The sequence below is a fragment of the Zootoca vivipara genome, chromosome 16, assembly GCF_963506605.1.
Source record: "Zootoca vivipara chromosome 16, rZooViv1.1, whole genome shotgun sequence".
Lineage (NCBI taxonomy): Eukaryota > Metazoa > Chordata > Lepidosauria > Squamata > Lacertidae > Zootoca > Zootoca vivipara.
Window position 1 is genome coordinate 21,668,891 of NC_083291.1, and position 15,541 is coordinate 21,684,431.

At 43.6% G+C, this 15,541-nt stretch overlaps 1 protein-coding gene across 1 annotated transcript in view; it reads left to right on the plus strand.

Annotated features, from left to right (window-relative positions):
* Positions 1-15,541, plus strand: part of LOC118075273 (low-density lipoprotein receptor-related protein 2-like) — a 94,113-nt gene that overhangs the window by 37,247 nt on the left and 41,325 nt on the right. The window contains exons 2-9 of the mRNA XM_060269097.1: positions 5,348-5,489; positions 8,005-8,229; positions 9,491-9,604; positions 9,702-9,821; positions 11,180-11,305; positions 11,724-11,930; positions 13,683-13,851; positions 15,102-15,267. Coding sequence (XP_060125080.1) covers positions 5,348-5,489; positions 8,005-8,229; positions 9,491-9,604; positions 9,702-9,821; positions 11,180-11,305; positions 11,724-11,930; positions 13,683-13,851; positions 15,102-15,267 — 1,269 coding nt within the window. The remainder of the gene's footprint in view (positions 1-5,347; positions 5,490-8,004; positions 8,230-9,490; positions 9,605-9,701; positions 9,822-11,179; positions 11,306-11,723; positions 11,931-13,682; positions 13,852-15,101; positions 15,268-15,541) is intronic.

Sequence of the window (15,541 nt, forward strand, 5' to 3'; positions counted from 1 at the left end):
TAAGATCCTGCTGGTGAGCAACAGCTGAATCCTGTTGACATTTTCAATACAGTTAAATATTGCTGAAGGGAACCCCCCCCCCAACATTGTACTTTGCCACTTAATATTTATAAGTCTTCAGGGGAAAGCTTGACCTGCTTTTTAAAACAGCAGGGTCCAAGATTGTGAACACAGTCAGTGGCTCATACCTGTTATGTGGGTTTCATAATAGTTACAGCTGCATCCATAACTGCTAGCAGCTTTTCATAGCTGCCAAGTTTTCCCTTTTCTCACGAGGAAGCCTATTCAGCATAAGGGAAAATCCCTTAAAATAAGGGATAACTTGGCAGCTATGGCAGCTTTTGCCTCAAATAAAGATTAATAGTGCAGTTCTGTACATGCCAAATTAGAAGTAAGCCCTGTTTGAGTTAATCACAGACAGGTGGGTGGGTGTAGGAAGGCATTCCACTGCCTAGAGAGTAAAATTTCATTTAAACTGGTAGAACTTACCGGCACTCCTGATGACTGAACATGCATAGGATTCTGTCACTGCTCTTTCCCACCAGCCGGTATGAAGGATAACCTTGTTCCTGACATCACAGTTATCTTGCAACCGACTTGTCTCTTTTGTTCTGCACCTGGTGGTTTCAGAAGAACGAATATAGTATTGTTTTTAGCAAAAGTTACGTAACATACCACTAAATCAGCTGTGGATCTTTGGTACACTGGCATTTGAAACTGCCTTTTCAGCGGGAGTCTTTCATCTTCTGAACATAAGGCTATAAATGGTATATTTTCAGCGCCTGAAATATTAGCATATATTTATCAACCAAAACATAGCATAAGCCTTATTCAAAGTGGCTGGAATATGTCCCTTGCACCTTACCAGTTTCATAATATGATTGGGCATGAAAGATTTGTTTTTCTAACAGAGGTCTGTATGCATTTAGCAGCAATAACAGGCAGGAATTCAGCTGGCGAAGCTTAGCACAATATTGCAGCTCTATGCCATTCAAGTTTAAAATGTCTGCCTGTTACCAGCAATTATAATCCCTCTCCCCTCCCCTCCTGTGAATGTAACCTTACAAGCATTTCCTCAGTAAAATTACCTCCGTATGAACCCCTGAGCCAATAAATTCAGTACTGTACTTAATTACAATTCAAAACTAAATAAACTAACAATTTCATCGATTAACAAATCGCTTCAGCAAAACCAGATTAAAACCAAAGCAAATTCAGTTTCAGTAATAACAGATTCTTATTACAGATAGTCCCATGGACTGCAAGAAGATCAAACCTATCCATTCTTAAGGAAATAAGCCCTGAGTGCTCCCTGGAAGGACAGATCGTGAAGCTGAGGCTCCAATACTTTGGCCACCTCATGAGAAGAGAAGAAACCTTGGAAAAGACCCTGATGCTGGGAAAGATTGAGGGCACTAGGAGAAGGGGACGACAGAGGACGAGATGGTTGGACCGTGTTCTCGAAGCTACCAACATGAGTTTGACCAAACTGCGGGAGGCAGTGCAAGACAGGAGTGCCTGGCGTGCTCTGGTCCATGGGGTCACGAAGAGTCAGACACGACTAAACGACTAAACAACAACAACATTACAGATAGAGAGAAGAGATTGAGTTGGAACAGCAAGGAGTTGGAATGGGGCTTTTAGCACAACTTTTTCTAGTTAGTCACTTTACCTTGCCCAAGGCAAACCCAAATTGACTTACAACCAGCCAAACGGACAATACAGATACATTCAGAGGAAAAGCATGAAAAATATCTTGCCTACCTACTTCTAAAATGGCCACAGATAGTTAAAGGCCGAAGGATAGAGGGGGAAAAATTTGCCTGCTGCCTAAAGATCCGCTAAGCTGGTCTCAGGCTGGTCTCTTCTCTCCTGAGAAGAGAGTTATTATTGTTATTATTTAGAAGACATCTGAAGGCAGCCCTGTTTAGGGAAGCTTTTAATGTTTAATAGATTATTGTATTTTAATATTGTGTTGGAAGCCGCCCAGAGTGGCTGGGGAAACCCAGCCAGATGGGCGGGGTATAATAAATAAAAATTATAATTATTTAGTTCCCACAAACGAGGGGCCACCACAAAAAAGACCCACTCCATCTGCGTTTACTCGGGAGCAAGCCCTGTTGCGGCGAAGGCGGTTTACTCCCTAGTAAGGAATGCAGTCGCGCACCTTCCTCCTCCTCCGCGGGGCTTCAACGGGTCTTCCTGCTGCAAACAAGCTACGTGGTGCCGGGGTTTGGAGGAGCGTCAGGATCAGGGCCTCAGGCTGCCTCACGACTCCATCCTCGGCTTGGCTGAGGAGTAAGGGCCTGATCCTCGCAACAGGACTTCTGTCCCCCCTGCTAAATGCCGGAGCCGCGCCCAGCCGCTACCCCACCCAATGGGACTCTTGCGCGGGGGATAAAAGCTTCTCCGCGCCGCGCCTCTCCTCTGTTACTGCTTTTTCCTGCTCCTTTATTCTTTCTGTGCTCGCGTTTGTTTCTCGCGCTGCTCCTGCGCGCCTTTTCCGCGCGTTATGGGGCGCGCTATGCTCCAGGCTGCGCTGCTGCTGCTCTTTACTGCTGCGACTGGGTGGGGTCTGTTCCCCAACAAAGGTGAGTGGGGTCAGGTGGAGTGGGGTCGTGGGCTATAGATATTTTCTGTTTTGCAATTTAAAATACTCGTTTTCTGTCCTTAAAACACCAATGACTTCCCTTCTTCCCTTTCCATGGTTCATTTTTCGCACCATAAAATCCCTGCATTATATTTTACAAAAACTATTCCGTTATTGCATCCATCAAAACTTTGTTTCCACTGTTGCATTTATCTTAATGCTGCCAGCGTTTTCAGCTGTACACAATTATTTCCCATATGCAGGTGAAACTCTGAAAATTAGAATATCGTCGAAAAGTGCATTTATTTCAGTAATGCAACTTATTTTTTCTTTTAATTTTTACAAATGATTTCTTTTGGAAATTCCACAGTAATAAAGCAAATAGTTACAATAATACAAAAAAACCCAACCCACATTGCTATTACATTTGATTAATTCCATTCCATTTATAATTGACACGTCACCCGCCTAACGACAACTAATTACAATTGCAACAAATAAAGGCTTGACATATGCTTTGCATGCCATGCATCTATCTCATATATTGGTTTCACCTTTTAAAGTTGCATTACTGAAATAAATGCACTTTTCGACGATATTCTAATTTTCAGAGTTTCACCTGTATTCAATAAACGTTTTCCAGTCTTCTTTAAACATAAGTTCTTACTGTTCTCTTATTCTATGTTATCTCTGCAAGTTGTGCATATTCTTTCAACTTACCTTGCCATTTTTCGTTGGTTGGTACCTCACTCGTTTTCCATTTTGGGGCTAACAAAACACAGACGCAGTAGTAACATACATAATCTTTTTTTGTCACCTTGTGGAATTTCAGTCTGAATTATCCCCAACAGAAAGGACTCCCAAGTTTTTTGTGTGTGTGTGTGATGTGCCTCTCTCCTCTCAAGCTGGCATTGCTTTCGGGGGTTGGTTTTTTTACATGGTATTTAATCTTTCTAGCTTGCAGCTCTAGGCTTCTCTGGAAGGACCAGTGGAATATAAATCTAATAAACAAATGAAACCACACGGTAGTTCAAGGGATACTCGTTGGGGAAGCAAGGCTTACTGAAATGCGTAAAGCATGTGCATAAATAGAATTTTGCTTTGTATCCTTCGTTTTGTGATGCTTGAATGACTTTATTGTACACTATCATGCTTTTTTTAAAACAAACAAACAAGAAGTTGGCTTTTAAATAGTCTTGTAAATAAAATAACTATGGGTGGTGTCAAAATGAGTTCAGCTGCTACTTCCAAATATGTTGGTACTTGGCCAATAAATTATTATTATTATTATTACAAGGACTTCTTCCTGTGCAGTAGGGTTTCCTTCCTGTGTGCCACCCCCTCCCCCATGAACCCATTTTGGAGGTTCCCCCCTTCAATCTAGCAGATTTTGGGGAGCGTTAGGGTGGAGAGGACAGTGTGACAGTTATACTGTATGCTATTTGCCTTGTACAGATGGAAACGTTTGCAGTATCTCTCAGCAAGCTGTCTGTGGAGATAAGTGCATTCCTTTGACCTGGCTTTGTAATGGAGAGCAAGACTGCCCTGATGGTTCGGATGAGCATTGTGGTAAGCCTTTCAGAGCCTTCAAATGGCTGAGAGGCCATTTGGGAGACCAAGATTCAGTGCCGGATTTACGTATAAGCTAAACAAGCTATAGCTTAGGGCCCCTATCTTATGGGGGCCTGCCCAAAAAAATTAAAGAAAAAAAACCCCTGGATGTACATTTCCAAAATATAAGATAAAAAACAAAATAAAACTCACATACAGCAACAGTGTTGTGTGTTGTGTAGGCTCCTATTGTGTGCAAATGGCTTTAGATACCTATTAGGTCCATAAATTACCATACTGTATAGCATATATTCAACAACAAAAAACAGCGACAATTTGTTGTTGACAAAGGACAGCTGGACATATAAAGGGCCCCATTATCTTAAGTAGCTTAGGGCCTTATGTAAAGGTAAAGGGACACCTGACCATTAGGTCCAGTCGTGACCGTCTCTGGGGTTGCGCGCTCATCTCGCATTATTGGCCGAGGGAGCCGGTGTATAGCTTCCAGGTCATGTGGCCAGCATGACAAAGCTGCTTCTGGCAAACCAGAGTAGCACATGGAAACGCCGTTTACCTTCCCGCTGTAGCGGTTCCTATTTATCTACTTGCATTTTGATGTGCTTTCGAACTGCTAGGTTGGCAGGAGCTGGGACCAAGCAACGGGAGCTCACCCCATTGCAGGGATTCGAACCGCCGACCTTCTGATCAGCAAGCCCTAGGCTCAGTGGTTTAACCACAGCGCCACCTGGGTCCAGCTTAGGGCCTTATCAAACCTAAATCCGGCCCTGCCAAGGTTGGATACCAATGCTTCTAATAAACATTTTGAGATGGACTTTTAATAGCTCATGCTGTTTCCTGGGACAGGCCATTGTGTAGCTTTATAGCTGAAACTATGTTTTCCTTATTCACTTCAATGGTTAAGCTAATGTCTTTCCAATATAACTTACGGTATTTATCCATGGTTTTTTTTTTAGTAAACTGTTTTCTGAAAACATTAATCAAGCGGTGTATAAATTTCATGAAATAATTTTATTATGCATGCCAAGTCCTTTAAACTCTTACTGTAGCATCTCTGCGGTGGATGTTGATTTCAAAGCAACTTCCCAGGCTACTAAAGTCCTCCTTGGCAACTATCCTATAGAGGCAACGTTCTTTTAAAAAGGGAGAGTACCTAACCACTCCAGCTAAGTGCAGTGTTAAATCAAGCTAAATAACTTTTATCATTTAGAGGAAGGATGTCGTGGTGATCCAAATGCATGGCAGTGCAAAGATGGAAGCTGCATTTCTGCTACTTGGCTTTGTGATGGCATTAGTGATTGCACGGATGGCTCAGATGAAGAGAATTGTGGTACGTTCAAAACCATTTTTCAATATTTCCCTGGTATTTTGCTTCTCCGGCTTTCTCTGGGGTGCAGTGACTGATTCCCCTTGCATTTATCTCCATCTCTTGACTGAATGAAGAGTTTGCTGTAGGCAACCCCCAGTGCAGAAGCTGTTGAAGCAGAGGCCAGCTTAAAGTACAATATAAATTTTTCCTTTGCACTGAGAGGCTGGGCAATCTTTGCTCTCAACACGGATGGAGCTGGTCTTTCAGCCGAACCCTGCTTCTTAGATGAGGGAAGGAATAACCTCATCCTTAGTAGGAAGGCAAAATGCTGTACTATCATCTGGGCTTCTGATAGTACAGTGGTACCTTGGTTCTCAAACGCCTTGCTTCTCAAACAACTTGGAACCCAAACATTGCAAACCTGGAAATAAGTGTTCTGGTTTGCGAACATTTTTCGGAAGCCAAACGTGCTCCGTTTTGAGTGTTACGCTTCCGTTTTGAGTGCCACACTTCCGTTTTGAGTGTCACGCTTCCGATTTGAGTGCCACACTTCCATTTTGAGTGTTACCCTGAGGTCTGTCTGTTTTTGCTATTTTGCGTTTTTTTAATGTGTGTGACTGTGTGTGACCCAGTTCAGCTACTGATTATGTGACTGCAGTACTGTACATTGTTTATTGCTTTCATTTTATGGATCAATGGTCTCGTTAGATAGTAAAATTCATGTTAAATTTCTGTTTTAGGGGTTGTTTTTAAAAGTCAGGAATGGATTAATCCATTTTGCATTACTTTCTATGGGAAAGCGCGACTTGGTTTTGGAATGGACTTCCAGAACGGATTAAGTTGGAGAACCAAGGTACCACTGTACTTTCGTGTTCAGCTTAGATTCAGATGCAGTAAGAGGTGACTGCCTTATCTTCCCAGTTACTAATACCAGCTTCTGAATCTGAAGGCAGTTGAATGTTTTGTCCCTTCATTGCAGCTGGTAAGCCCTTTGGAAACTACATGAGGTATATCATGTTATAATGCTGGGGCAAGGTGAAGGTAAATATAGAGAATCCTTTTTATACAAAAGGGCAGCATTGGTACTTAGAGTGGGTTAATCTGCCTGCATGCGAAGGACAAGGAGTCCCTTCGCAAGAAAACAAGTCCTCGTCTCTAAAACTTTCCTATGAACACTTCAGCAGTCTTATATGCCACATGTCTCTGAGAAACTCTTCTTAATACCTGAACTTTGAACATGTGTTGCACCTAACCCAGTTCCCTTTGCTCTCAAGATCTTTGGGAGAGATCTTTTCTTAGTCTGTAGACTTTAACTGGAGGTTCTGGGAACCGAACACAAGTCCTTATGCACTCACAATGCATATGACTAAGCTGTTACGATCTCTTACTCGCAAGTAGGTCCCTGGCAGAGACACATGCCCGACTGGCATGTTCCCTCCCTCCTGGTCAATCGTTCGGGAGCTTCAAAAGCTTTCTTCAGCCCGAACATCACAGCGACTGATGCCAACTGACATCAGCACACCTACGGATCTGCAGAGTTGGCGCAATCGCGTAACAGAATTCAGTAGCACAGCGTTTGGGCTAATCTATGTTTGTTTATATATAAACACACAGGGAGCACTGCAACATGGCTCCCTCTCTCTCTCAGACAGCAAAGAGAGAAAGAACAAAGGACAACAGTCCCACTTCAGGAAACACAGTAACACAAACATCCTGTCTCTGTCACGTCCCACTCTGTGGAATGAAAAACATATACACCATCATGTGATAGACAACAATCCCATGAATGCAAACAGGGGGAATGAATCTCTAACATAAGCATAGTTACAGGTAGGTAGCCGTGTTGGTCTGAGTCGAAGCAAAATAAAAAAATTCCTTCAGTAGCACCTTAAAGACCAACTAAGTTTTTATTTTGGTATGAGCTTTCGTGTGCATGCACACACACTTCTTCAGATACACACAGATATACACAGTATCTGAAGAAGTGTGCATGCACACGAAAGCTCATACCAAAATAAAAACTTAGTTGGTCTTTAAGGTGCTACTGAATGAATTTTTTTATTTAACATAAGCATGGTATTCCAGACAGTATTTGTCTGCTGTTGAAGGATGGGGTAGTTTCCAACCCAGACGCGTAGCAAGGGAGGGGCGTAGGGGGCGGGCCGCCCCTAGCTCCAGTCTGGCGGGGGCAGCACCCCTGGCCCCTGGCCTCCTCTGCCCAAGCAGGAAGAAGCAGAGCAGCAGCGCCAACCCGGATGGACTGCGCATGTGTGGACATGTGCAGTCCGTCCTGGTGCGTGCGTCATCACATCAGGACGCATGCATCAGGATGCATGCGCGCTGCGGAGCGACGCCCCGTCCCCCAGGGGGTGCCGCCCTGGGCAGCCATGTGGCACCGTTCACTACTGTTCCAACCTAGACCTTCAAATAGTCTGCCTCCTCGCGGATTGAACTTGGAGCACCTGAGAGTGTTGACCACATGAATGAAGGATTAGAAGGGCAAGCCATCCATTCTGTTGCTCCAATATCATTGCAGTTTGTGGAGAGAAAGTCCCATGCCGAGGAAACAAGCAATGCATTGATCCCTGGAAAGTATGTGACCGGCATAAAGATTGTGAAGATGGTTCCGATGAAGCAAACTGTCCCCCGAAAAACTGCCTGGCTGCACAGTGGCAGTGCAAGAACAGAGTCTGCATTATGGAGGACTGGAAGTGCAATGGCGTAGACAACTGCGGCGACCACTCGGATGAAGATGGTTGTGGTAAGCAGCTTGGCCTCCTTTGAGGCATATAGGTGTCCATCCATTTGTGAAAATGGATCTTAAAAAGTTGCACTTGAGACTTAATGTAGTTGCCCTCTGAAGACATACCAGGAAGAGATTATCAGGCTGCAACTTTCAGCAGATGGTTTGGATGAAGTCCGTTTAAAAGTACAAAACGATTTGGGCAGTGGTTTTCTAAAACTGCTTCCCAAGATTTGGAACCTGCAGGTTTTCAAGTAACTTCCCCTTCCCCCTTACCCAGGATTCCATGTTGTTAGGGGTATGTGGGAGATGAGGGAAACCAGTTTAAATAAGATGCAGCATTGCACACGGCTGGTATATATGTGTGTAACCAGGATTTTTGTTAGGGGGGGACTTTGTGGGGGGGGGAGGGCAGAACCAACGTGATTGCTCAATTAAGTATTTCTGTTGTTTTACTTGATGGGGGGCAGTTGCCCCCGACTCTCCTTGGCTACACCCATGCTGGTATATTTCCATTTTTAAAAACCGGTTGCATCTTGTCCAAACTGAGCCTAAGACTTTGGTTGCGGTGAACATGTGTTTGAAAACTAAGGATGCTGTTTTCTTCAAAACTAGACTTTTCCAGATGCCTAAACTTGTATGGTACTAACTGAAGATGTATTTAATTGGGTGCTAGCCCTAATACTCTAGGAAAGTTGGTGATTACACTGTGTCTTCAATGCCAATACCTGGAGCTGGTATCAGACAGATTTGTCTTAGGAAAGACCAAATTAAATCATCACTCTTCACCTATCCAGTGCTGAAACTGTTCAAAGGCTTAATCAGTATCTTGAACCTGTCTTATAAAGCATTTCCGCTGGCTGCGTAACAAACTGGACTACAATGGTGATCGATCCACTCAGGCAATGTGTAAATACTCTAGGACAGGAGTGGCCAACTCCCAAGAGACTGTGATCTACTCAAAGTTAAAAACTGTCAGTGATCTACATCCCCTTTTTTTAGGAAGGAGGAAGGCCCATTGGGGGGGGTTCAGGTTGAAGTTGAGTTTTTTCAGGGAGGAGGTAAAATGTTGAGCTTTTTTTAGGGGAGCCACAGTTGTTCAGCTTCTTTGGGGGGAGCCAATGATCTACCGCAGATGTCCAGTGATCTACCGGTAGATCACAATCTACCTGTTGGACATGCCTGCTCTAGGAAATGGAATAGGGCACACAATACATTAGATGTCTTGAACTGGTTGCTGACACATTTAACCTTGTGCATAATTCTAACTAACTTACAGCTTACTGCCCAGAAGGAATGATCCATTGTGATAAAGGGAAATGCATTATGGAATCTCTAATGTGCAACGAAGTGAAAGACTGTTTAGATGGCACCGATGAACCCAGCACCTGCGGTAATTAACTGTTTACACTCTTACAGTAAATAATTAAGAGTCTTGGTCAGCTGTTAGAGGGTGTCAGCTCTGTTTAACTCTTGTCCTATGCATCTAGGTAAGAACTGCACTCTGAACAATGGAGGCTGCATGCAAAACTGCACTGAGGCTCATTGGGGTGCCAGGTGTTCGTGTGGTCCTGGCTGGAATCTTCATGGCAATGGTCAAGACTGTACAGGTAAGGGTAAAATAAAACGGGCACACACTATTTAGAGCTGGAGAGAGTTCTCTAAACCGCAAGTTGTGACCATTCATATATCCTGGGACAATATCACAATCTTCAACCTTTTCTGACCAAAGACCCATTTTTATCCCAGATATGCATTTGAGGACCTGCTTTTAAATCATTTTTTGTATGGTGGTAGTGCTGCTTTTGAAATGCACCATAGAGCGGACTGTGACTCTCAGTAGTTGGTCCTAACCCACTAGCTTGAATACCAATTGCCTAGAAGAGCCTTCTTAGTTGGCTTGAATATTGCTTTTCACAAGGAGGTCTTGGGATGCCAAGACACCCAAGCGGTCCAGGTAAGGAGATTGATGATCATAATCAAAATAGACCTTGATGTTGCCACAGATTCAAAGTTCTGACCTGCAGGTGAAACTTGGAAAATTAGAATATCATCAAAAAGTGCATTTATTTCAGTAATGCAACTTATTATTATTTATTTTTCTTTTAATTTTTACAAATGCTTTCTTTTGGAAATTCCACAGTAATAAAACAGTTAAAATCATACAAAAATAAACATCGCTATTACATTTCATTAATTACGTTCCATTTATAATTGACCCACCTAATGACAAATAATTACAATTACAACAAATAAAGGTTTGACATATCTTGCTTTACATGTCATGCGTCTATCTCATATATTGGTTTCACCTTTTACGTTGCATTACTGAAATAAATGCACTTTTTGACGATATTCTAATTTTCCGAGTTTCACCTGCATAAAGTCCTACATGGCTTGGGTCCAAGCCATCTGAAAGACCGAAATCCCACATTCGAACCTGCCCAGGTTTTGAGATGTTCAGGGGAGGCCCTTCTCTTGGTCCCGCCATCCTCACAGGCACGCTTGGTTGGGGATGTGGGACAGGGCCTTCTCAGTGGCTGCTCCCAGACTCTGGACCCGCTGGCTCCTTGTTGTCCTTCCGCCTACAGATGAGGACTTTCTTTTTCCAACAGGCTTTTGGGAATTGGCTACTCTTAATGAATTCACTGGTACCGTGCTGTTTCTGTTGTAATTATTTGTACGTTTCAAACGGATTCTATGTATGTGTGTGTGTGTGTAGTTAAATGGTTTTTAATGGCTGCTTTTCTGTTCTTAGCAATTCTTGTTCATATCCGTAGGCCACCTTGGGTCCTGCAAGTAGAAAAAGGCAGGGTTTAAATAAATATATAGTAATAATATAATAAATTGATGATAATAATAATAAATACAAGGCTCTAAGGAGCTAGTAGTACTTCATGGCTATAGCAGCCCTTCCCAGACTACAGGAACTTATGTACATTACACTGACTCTTTTTGTTCGTTCCAGATGTTGATGAGTGTGCAATGGCTTACGGTCCTTGTAGCCAGTTGTGCAAGAACACAGTAGGTTCTTTTACCTGTGACTGTGTCCGTGGGTACTGGCTCTCCAACGGAACTACTTGTAGGACTGCAGGTAGGCCCTCAGTTACATGAAGCATGAATTCCAGCTCTCAATGCTGATTTGCGGGGAGGTGGCAAAAGTTGGTACACTTGTAATCTCTTTTGTAGAGGTAATGCTCAGGTTTCTGGCAAATGGAGGGGAATTGAGCTCTTGTGGGCAAGTTAACTGCAAGTTCTCAACAGACAATCTGTGAGGTTAGAATACAAAAAGCAACAAAAGGGTAGGATTGCATGCCTTAGTTTGGGCACGTGCAGTGCTACTAAGCAGAGATATTTAACAGATGTCTCCCGTAAAGGACAACTCTAGTAAGTAAGGCTATTGGATGCAGCTTGAATATCTTCTTACTGTCTAGATTTTCTATAGCTCAACAGCTAATAATGAGCAGGATTGCATTCTGGGACAAGGCCTAATAATGAAAAATCTCCTCCAGATGGTGCTACAAAAATACTGCTGGCTGTTGGTCGTGAACTTGCTGTCCTGGATGTAAAAACTCGTGAATGGAAAGCTCTAGTGTCTACAAGGACATCACCCAGCTCTGTTGCCTACGACTTGTTAAGGAAAGCCTATTATTGGGTTGATGAAGGAAGAAAGCTTCATATCTATGTGCCAGGAAAAAATGAGATGCTTCTGTATCCAGGTAAAGCTGTTGATATACTTGCAGTAACTGTATCCTTATCTAGAGAAAGCTCTTAATATACCTGTAGTTACTAAGCCATTGGCCAAATACTACAGCACCCCATTGTGTCCTTGGAAGCCTGTAGCAAGGCTTCTCAGCAGAGGTGAACTTTAAAAGTACATTGAGAGCTGGTGTAATATATTGGGCAGTGCTGGACTGGAAAAATGATGCTAACAGGGTGAGCTTTTGACCAGTTGCTCATTTGGCCTGAGGTTTAAAGTAGGAAAGACAGAACAACATGCAACACATGCCGTAGGCGCATAAGTAGTAATTGCTGTTTAAATATAAATGCGACAAATAACAGCACTTAAAGCACTTGGACATAATTTTAATAATTGGCCTGAATCCTGTAAGGAGCTGCTTATTTTCTTAGCAGCTGGACAGAATATTCCTTGCATATGTTCTCATAAGTAAAAATACTAGGTATTCAGAGCTGAAGACATGGTGGCAATAGACTCCATTCTTCCTTGATTGGATGCTACATTCTGCTTTTGGAGTATCAGTCTAGGTGGGTTTGCCTTTTGTGGACAAGACAAACCCTTGCATCATCCTTGATACGCCTGTTTGAGCTCCCAACATTTTTTGTAAATCCAAATAGATTGGCTCTGAAAGCAATATATTCAGCTGTTAGTGGGTTAAATGGGAATCCTAAGTGGAGTGGCATGGCAAATTAAAATACAGCACAAAAGCAGCACAGGGATTTGTTAAGTTTCCTGTCCATGCTCCCAAGCAGAGTTTTAAGCTTCCTCTTACAGGAGTTTGTTTCTGGAGCAGTGCTTCCCAATTAGGGGTCTGGGGACCTCTGGGGGTCCCTGGCCCCATCCCTTGCCTCACCCCTCACTCATGTCATTTTTGCATGGCAATACCACAAATTTTATGGTCTTTAGCAATTTTTCAATATACAGTCATACCTTGGTTGCCGAACGCCTTGAAACTCGTGTGTTTTGGCTCCTGAATTATTGAAAACCGGAAGTGAGTGTTTTCGGAAGCCAAACGTCAAGCGTGGCTTCTGATTGGCTGCAAGACGCTCCTGCAGCCAATCGGAAGCTGTTTGGTTTTAGAACGGTTCTGGGAGTCAAACAGGCTCCCGGAACGCATTCTGTTTGAGAACCAAGACTGTATTGGCCAAAATCAGTTTTGAAATGACACCACAATAACAATTTTGACCCGGCAATACACAGCAATATAATACTTCTCGTGCGAGGGAGAGGACAAGCCGATTTCAAGGCACTGTGGATATCGCACAATGATATTGGCTGATAACACGGCTGATCTGAGCTGCCTTCCCTCATGCTAAAGGAGAACAGGGCAGCTGGTTGCCCTCTCTTCAAGGCACCATGGCGCTACTTTCCCCTGGCACTGAGGAGGAGCAGCTTTTCTCAGTCAGCAGGAAAGCAGCCGCCACCACGGTAGACGTGGATCTCCACTGGCTGCCACTGCTGGCTGGATAGTTCACAAGTTACTTTCCAATGGTGGATCTACACACAGGGGAAAAACACAATAAGTCAAATTAAATCCTTACTTATAACAAAAGGGGGGGAAGCTACTGTATGTAGAATTGCAAATAATTTTTTTTGCTCTCCAGCGCCATCTGGTGTTGTATGCTTAATGCATTCAAAGCGTTGTTTTTTTGACTAATGTAGCTGAGTCCCAAGACCTCTCGGTGTAAGGGGTTATGGAACTACTGAGCTTCTATAAATGTTTCTCTCCTAGATGTCGGCAGTGTCAACAGTATATCTGTAGACTGGTTCACAGGGCAGTTATATTGGACCAGCAGTGCCCCTGGCGCCATCTTTGCTGGCTTGAGTGATGGCAGAGGCTATGTGAAGATCCTGGAGAAGAACGTGTTGCCAGAACAACTCGCTACGTTTCCAGAAAAAAGGTAAACATTCCTTGCTTCACTGCCGTGACTTGGAATCTGTCCAGAATAGCCTGGCTTTAAGTCTCTGTTGCTTGACTAGGGATGGGCACATGTTAAGGGTGAGATCTGAAAGGCATTTGAAAGGCTGCTTCCTTTTAGATGACCCACTGCAGCTCTTAAGGTACAATACTGCAGTTTCCTATTCTGCTGTAGGCATACAGTAGCCAAGTCAGCAACAGAGCTCCAGGAAGCAGATTTCCCAAATAATATGGATGTTGTGGGTGGGAAAGTGAGTGTCTGTAGAAGAAACATGGAGGTAGGTGGTGGTGGAGGTAACTAGAAAATCTGGTAGCAAAATAATGCCCTGCCCATAGCTATACATGTTCAGTGCTTAATTTGGATATGCAATAAAGCATCTGTTGATTATGTGGATCCCAAATAGGTTTTGCTTGTATCCAAGGCATTTTGAATACTTAAATCTAAATGGGCAAAGTTGAGTAATGCGTTTATAGTGACACTTCCAGAAGTGTAGCAGAATTGCCCCTAGATAATTTAATAGGATGAGAGCTTTTAGGACAGTGTTTCCCCAACTTGGGTCTCCAGCTGTTCTTGAACTACAACTCCCATCATCCCTAGCTGGCAGGACCAGTGGTCAGGGGTGGTGGGAACGGTAGTCGAAAAGCAGCTGGAAACCCAAATTGGGGAAACGCTGGTTTAAGGGCTTGAGTGGATTTATATGCAAGGTATGGAGAAGGAAGGTGTTCATCAACTGGAATATTTTGGAGCTAGCACTTAGCTTAGCCCTGGCACATATGAAGATGCCTCTGAGTGTGCATAAAGATCTCTCCCCCCCCCTTGCCCTCTCAACACAATTACCAGTCAAATTCCTAGGAGTACTTGCATGTAATCCCCACTCGCCAAACCCTTGTGTTGCAGCTTCTGTGATGAAGGCAGGCCTTGCGTAACTGGCCACTGGAGACTAAAAACACACAACACGGTCCAGCTTGATATGAGCTGGCCGTAGCCAGCGTATGTGGCAGAAAGGAATTCTGCAACTTGGAATGTTTAGCCAAGCATTTGGGATCTGTTCAGGTCTTAACTTGGAAGAAAATGTTCCCTGTGGGTGGAAATAGTGAGATGTGTCACATGCTCTGCTCTTAAGCATGCCAAAGAGTAGCTGGTCCCAAAACAATCATATTGGATGTTGCTCCTGCAGTGCCGAGGAGCCCAACAACATGGTGTCGTCCTCTGATCACCTCTCTTTGTTGCAGCTACATGTATTGGGTGAATCGTGAACAAGGCAGGACTGTAATCGAAGCTGCGGGGATGGATGGTTCAGACAGACATGTACTTGCAACCGTAACTGCTGAAGAACCTGTTGGATTGACTCTTGATCATATAACTAGTAGATTGTACTGGATCAGCGCGTATAAAAAGGTATGAAACTTGATGCACCGGAAATTCACAAGGAAGCCTGTGTCAGGTCTAGCCATCGTTGTGATCTGGTACCAATAGAAGCTTTTTTTCCACCCTGGAAAGCGCTGTTCCAGTCACAGCATGGCAAGGACAAGGGTTTGAAGTCCTCTTTCCCTGCACTCACAACCCACAGTACCAACCCCCCACCCACTTACTTAAAATAATGCTGTACAATGCATGTCATGTCTAATGTGCCTCTAATGAGCAGGCAGCCTTGAACAGTTGAGCAAGCCTC